Source organism: Nannospalax galili, unplaced genomic scaffold (assembly GCF_000622305.1).
Source record: "Nannospalax galili isolate Female #2095 unplaced genomic scaffold, S.galili_v1.0 scaffold135, whole genome shotgun sequence".
Classification (NCBI taxonomy): domain Eukaryota; kingdom Metazoa; phylum Chordata; class Mammalia; order Rodentia; family Spalacidae; genus Nannospalax; species Nannospalax galili.
In genome coordinates, this window is record NW_008338998.1 from 6363659 (window position 1) to 6366881 (window position 3223).

The window sequence follows — 3223 nt, forward strand, 5'->3', positions numbered from 1 at the left end:
TGTATTTTTAATATTATTAATAGGACTTACAGCCATTTGACATGGACTTTTAAATAATCATACATTGCCTTATTGTTGCTGTTGTTATTATTATTATTTTTGTTATTATTTTGGAAACAGGGTCTCATGTAGTTCAGGCTGGCCTGGAACATACTATGTGGCTGAGATGACCTTAAACTTCTGATCCTACTGCCTCTACCTCCCAAAGGCTGGGAGACATGAGCTACCATGCCTTTGCTGCATTTTTAGAAGACTACAAAACTTTAAATGAGATGCTTGCTAAATATTAAAAAAAAAAAACAAAAAAAAACCCCCCATATTTTGGTGGTGTTTTGAGACAGGTTTCATTTGTCCACCATAGCCTGCCTCTGCCTCCCAAATACGCACCACCATGCCGGCAAAACCCACTCAAAATAATGTTAGTAATATGATCACGGCAGGAGACTGCGAAAAGAGTATGGGGAAAAAAAGTGCTAGAAGGACAAAGAGCCATTCTTACTATTAACATTGTGGCTTGTTTTCTTTACATACATATCAATATACTATCCTTTATCTACACACAAAACATTTAAAACAAAGCTGAGCTCATCCTGCTTCTTTTCCCCAACACCTAACACCCCAATACCTAACAACAGATGGTTCAGTAGAAATTCCCAACAGAAATTAATTTCACAGGAGGCATTTAGTTGCTTCCAGTTTTTAAGCAAAACAAAGTCTTATTTATAGTTAAATTTTCTGTACTTATGATAATTTCTTAGAAAAAAATTATTGTGTCAAACTATAAAACATTTAAAAGCGTCTGATAATGTTTTGAGGAAGGTTATATTGGATTTATTCCTCCCAACAGTACAGCCCATCTCACTACTTCCCCGTCAGCACTGTTACCATTTTAAAGTCTGTTACTCTACAGGTGAGAAAGTCTCTTTCTCCCCCAACCAAATTCAAGTCAGAGTCTCTCCCGCCCCACCCCCAAACTCAAGAACATGACCTTCAATCTAAAAATAGAAGAATGGTCACACCTACCCTGTTTCTTGAACATCAATACTTTAGACAATAAAGCAGACTGTTAAGTCAGATTAAGAATCTCTTCCAATTTCTTGAGAATAACCAAAGAAGTAAAGGTTCTTTGTTTACTACCCCACAGTCTACACCACAGTAACCTAGAACTGCAATTACTGAATGCAAAACTGCAAAACAAATGTGTGAGAGAAAACTAAGTTGTAGACTAGCCTTTCTCATCTCTTTGGCATCAGAACAGATTATAAGATAAGCCAACAAAGGGATGCCTCAGTGACCGAGGAGAAACAAAGTGTGGCATCTCTCTTGTACCAGAGTTCCTTCAGTGATATTTAAAGTAAGGTAGCCACATCTTCAGGGCAGCACTGGGGTGGGCGGGGTGGGGGGAGAGGACGGACCCAAAAATCAAGACAAAAGTGACCTCAACAGAGCCCTGTACAACCAAAAAGTGATTATAGCAAAAATAAGATCATTCTGACTTTTAGAAAATATTCTTTATTCAGTGTTTGAGTAAGATCAAAAGCTACAAGATTCTATTTGCAGCTGATGAGTGCAAAGAGAAATATTAACATCAGTTATTACTTGGCTAGTCAAAGTGCTTAAGGGTCAAATTACTCTGTGACATACCAATTGCTTTGCTTGGGCTTAAGAGTTTTGCAACAAAAAGTATTCTATATGAAACATTGTTTGAGCATAGGGCTAGCATGTGAAATACCAGTAAGAGCTGACTGGAGGCTACGCAGGCCTCCAGGTTCTTTTAGGTTGAGCAGCTGGTTACCCTATGCAAGGACCTAGCATCCAATTAACTCCTATCTTGACTTTTTGGGGTTAAATAACTTTAACTCATACCCACTATGCAGAATAAACAGACACTTTCTAGATGGTCTGTAAAACATAAACAGACTCCCTTCTCCAGCAGAAATTGAGCTGAATGAAATCCTAAGAGAAACAATGGTTGCTGTACACACTGTGTACTACATCTGCTGCGTGGAGTTTCCATTCCAAGTGTTATTTTCATCTTCACCATCATCTTGAGTCCTCAATCTGTATATTTTCCCTTCCTTCTTAAAGTCTTCCCCTCGTTTTTCCAGCACTCTTTTTCGAACTGGTTCCCTGATATGAAAAGGAGGGAGGAGAGGGACGATGACTGTTATCCTATGGGTGAGAAAGCCTCTTCCTCCCCAGCAAATTCAAGTCAGAGTCTCTCCCACCCCCACACCCAAGAACACAAAAGTAAAAAATAAATCTTTAGGGCTGGAGAGATGGCTTAGCAGTTAAGAACACTGACTGTTCTTGCAGAAGACCGGGATTCGAATCCCAGCACCCACATGGCAGCTAACAACTGTTCATAACTCCAGTTCCAGGGTATGCGACAGCCTCTTCTGTCTTCCGCAGGCATTGAACGACACGGGTGGGTGCACTTACCTATATGTAGGCATAACACTTGTATGCATAAAAAATAAGTAAAATATTTAAAATAAATAAATAAATAAATAAATCTTTAGCTGGGCATGGTGGCACATGCCTTTAATGTTAGCACTGGGAATCAGAGGCATGAGGATCTCTGAGATCAAGGCTAGACTGGTCTACAGAGTTCCAGGCCAGCTAGTGCTTTATGGAGACCCTGTCTCAAAAAACAAACAAAAATCTGACTTACAACCAAGAACAAATAGAACTTTCATATTTGAAAACAGGAAGGAAACAGAGTAGGTTTAAAGAATTTTAGTAACAAATGGAGAGAGGGGGGCCACAGAACCTAAAGCCTTACCCTTACCTCTTAGACACACATTCACCTAGCCTTCTGCCTCAACCACAAGTCTTTCACTCATTTGAAGAAAGTTTTAAAAATTCATGTAGCATGCTATTCCACATTACAGTAATTATAGAGTTAATTATTTCCACCCACTGTTCAACAAGACTTCTAAAATTCAGTACTTAAAAGCCCAAATTTTAATAACATCATAAGAGTAAAGAGAAGGGCTCAAGTGATGACTCAGCAGTTAAGCACACTGACTGCTCTTGCAGAGGAAGTCAGAAGGCGGCAGCAGATGCCCTGGAACTAGAGTTATACACCTAGTTGTTAGCTGCATGACATGGGTGCACTTACATACATGCAGGCAATACACTCATACATACATACACACATACATACATACATACATACATAAATAAATAAATAAATGTAAATAAGTAAATATATAAATAA

The 3223-nt window shown here is 38.8% G+C and overlaps 1 protein-coding gene across 1 annotated transcript in view; it reads right to left on the minus strand.

Moving 5' to 3' along the window:
• Positions 1-712: 712 nt before the first annotated feature.
• Ubxn4 (UBX domain protein 4) overlaps positions 713-3223 on the minus strand; it is a 31444-nt gene continuing 28933 nt past the window's right edge. The window contains exon 15 of the mRNA XM_029563819.1: positions 713-2130. Within this exon, the coding sequence (XP_029419679.1) occupies positions 1992-2130 (139 nt within the window). The 3' untranslated portion in view covers positions 713-1991. The remainder of the gene's footprint in view (positions 2131-3223) is intronic.